The sequence below is a fragment of the Dendroctonus ponderosae genome, unplaced genomic scaffold (genome assembly GCF_020466585.1).
Source record: "Dendroctonus ponderosae isolate FM_Combo_2020 unplaced genomic scaffold, Dpon_F_20191213v2 Dpon_F_20191213_5, whole genome shotgun sequence".
NCBI lineage: Eukaryota > Metazoa > Arthropoda > Insecta > Coleoptera > Curculionidae > Dendroctonus > Dendroctonus ponderosae.
This window is the reverse complement of record NW_026018715.1, coordinates 15185037-15187499: the sequence shown is the minus strand read 5'-3', so window position 1 is coordinate 15187499 and position 2463 is coordinate 15185037. Positions and strand designations below refer to the sequence as shown.

Genomic DNA, 2463 nt, shown 5'->3' with positions numbered 1-2463 from the left:
TCTTTAATGGTCATACTTGTAATAATCGATTCTCTAACAAAAAAAACCGTTTAATAATGAACACTGATTTTTTTTCAAAAAAACTAAAAGCCTAAAAAATACTAAAAGTGCAACGAAAATCAGGTCCAGGGCAGTTTGGCAATGCCCTTGCAACGCTTTGGCGGTTTGACACAATGCTGCAGACAAGAACAGGCATATTCCGACGCGAGAGAAACGCAGCTGGAGCGATCAATTTGTCTCGCTTTGTTTATTGCGTTGGGCGGCTGCACCGACAAGGACAGGTATAGACAAATTTGCTGTGTGCATTTCGGCGTCGCCGAACTCGCCCAGAAGAAAACAGGAAAAACTTTTAAATCCCACAACCAATTAAATTGGCTTTTGCAACCGCTGCATAAATACGGACTGCGCCCGAGGAATCGCATCGGAACAGTGTAAGCGTTCAAGCAAACCACTTCTGAAGATGCAAGCCACTCGTGCTTGCAAAACGTCAGGAAGAAATCGAAAAAAAATCGATTATATGCAAACCATTGATTTCCAGGACAGTATTTCGGCCGTAATTGCGAAATATTCCTCAAACGGCTACATGGACATTCTGCAGGAGAAATGGTACGGCGGACTTCCGTGCTTCAAGCTCGCCCAAGAAATCGCTCAGCCCCGTCCTTTGGGCCTGTCCGCTGTTGCGGGGGTGTTCATTCTATTGGGAATGGGAATTGTGATCGGATTGGTCACTTTGCTCGTTGAGCATTTGTTCTTCAAGTGAGTTGCCGAAATTCCCCATATTTTGCGCAAATATCCACGACTGTGTCTGCATACTGCTGAGTTCTTTTGCAGGTACGTTCTACCCATTCTGCGCGACAAACCCAAGGAGAGCATGTGGAGGAGCAGGAATATCATGTTTTTCAGCCAGGTCAGTTTTACTTGGATTTCTCTTTCTCATCGCTGCATGATTTTCAAAAAATCGGTAACTTCCATTAAGGAAATTGGTGCAAACTATCCGATTATCCGAGGATTTGCTGGCGCTTCCGCTGTTTTTAGGGCAAGTGCTCCTCTGGCCGCCTGCGAAACGCCATCCAGGCTTTGCAACTTGATACAATAATGGTTTATCCTTTCTGTTGTTTGCAGAAACTTTATCGCTTTATCAACTGTGTGGAACTGGTCTCGCCCCATCATGCCGCCCGAGAACTGGTTCACACTATACGACAGGGACAAATCACCAGTCTGTTCCAGAAGAGCATTAAAAGGGTTTGTAGCAGATTTTGCCCCGCGGTTTATTCGGAGCGATGGATTGTTACTGTTACGGCTTTTTGCCCTGTGCTGGCCCTTCAGGCCAACTGCTGCAAAGTTCGCGATATTCTTCATTAACCTTGTTTCAGAAGGAACACGAACAACGTCGACGCAGGAAGAGCAAAGCGCAATTCTTCGAAATGATCCAGGAAATTCGTAGGTAAATACTGGTGTCCGAGGGTGTCTGAAAAGTTCCTCTACACCTCACACCAGGCACTGGAAACATTTTTCTTTGCGCAGCACACAGTTTACACCACACAGCTGATACAAGTAAAGTTACTTTTCAGACACCAATCGCTTAGTGTGCAGGACTAATTTACCGCCTTAAACAGTAACCTTCGTAGGCAGCAGCAGCAGGAGGAGAATCAGACGCATTTGGAGTCCGTGACGGAAGTCGACTCGGAGTACAACTTGAGCCCCGATGAAAAGAAGTCCAAGTTCAGCCCCAATATACTGAAAAGGTAATTTTTGTCTTCATTGCAACGAAAGCGCAAAAATCAAATCGCTCGCAGACTGTCTAATTTGCGATGTTTGGTTTAATAAAGGGACTTTTCTCTTCCTTAAATTATCCTCACTTAAAAGCGAAAATTCACGCGCAGCAAAGCTTAAACTGAAATATTCCCAAGACTTTCTTGGACACTCCGTCGCAATCAAATGCTGGTTCAAAAACCTTGGAAGAACACTGAAAATTGCTTTCTTCTTAGTCTAATTTTTCTCGCTCAATATTACTAAGTTATTTTAGTGGTAGATCGTAAAAAAACTCCTACTTGCTGTTATTGATTACCCTTTTTTTACTGAATCACCTATTTGCTTAGTCCACCTGATAACAGGTAAGAAGTTACCTCGTGCAGTCCGTTTTGCATGGGATTCATGCTTTTTGCCGCTAATTTTTGAGAAAATCAGACATTTAGAGTCAGCTTATAGATGCTTGCTTTAAATTGAAGCTCAACAGAAATAGAGCTGCATGGAAACGAAAGAAGCTCTAAAACAGCCAAGTGGCGACAGATTTGCAATTTAGAATCATCTGAAGTGTCTACGACCACTTTTCTTTCCATCCGAAAAATACAGAAGAAGCTTCAACAGCGCCAATAGGGTGGTTTCATTGTATCAACAATTCCTACAAACCTTTGAACCATAAAACTTTACGTGCATAATCATGGGGAACCGTTGGAAAGAGTT

General features: G+C 43.3%; 2 protein-coding genes across 2 annotated transcripts in view; one reads left to right on the top strand and one right to left on the bottom strand.

Moving 5' to 3' along the window:
• The window catches only part of LOC109542034 (muscle-specific protein 300 kDa), a gene marked incomplete in the record, with an annotated part of 344492 nt that overhangs the window by 41841 nt on the left and 300188 nt on the right, over nt 1-2463 (bottom strand).
• The window catches only part of LOC109544205, a gene marked incomplete at its 3' end in the record, with an annotated part of 79938 nt that overhangs the window by 65207 nt on the left and 12268 nt on the right, over nt 1-2463 (top strand). Inside the window, 6 exon segments of the mRNA XM_048666355.1 lie at nt 539-756; nt 832-907; nt 1123-1242; nt 1374-1444; nt 1617-1745; nt 2100-2114. Coding sequence (XP_048522312.1) covers nt 539-756; nt 832-907; nt 1123-1242; nt 1374-1444; nt 1617-1745; nt 2100-2114 — 629 coding nt within the window.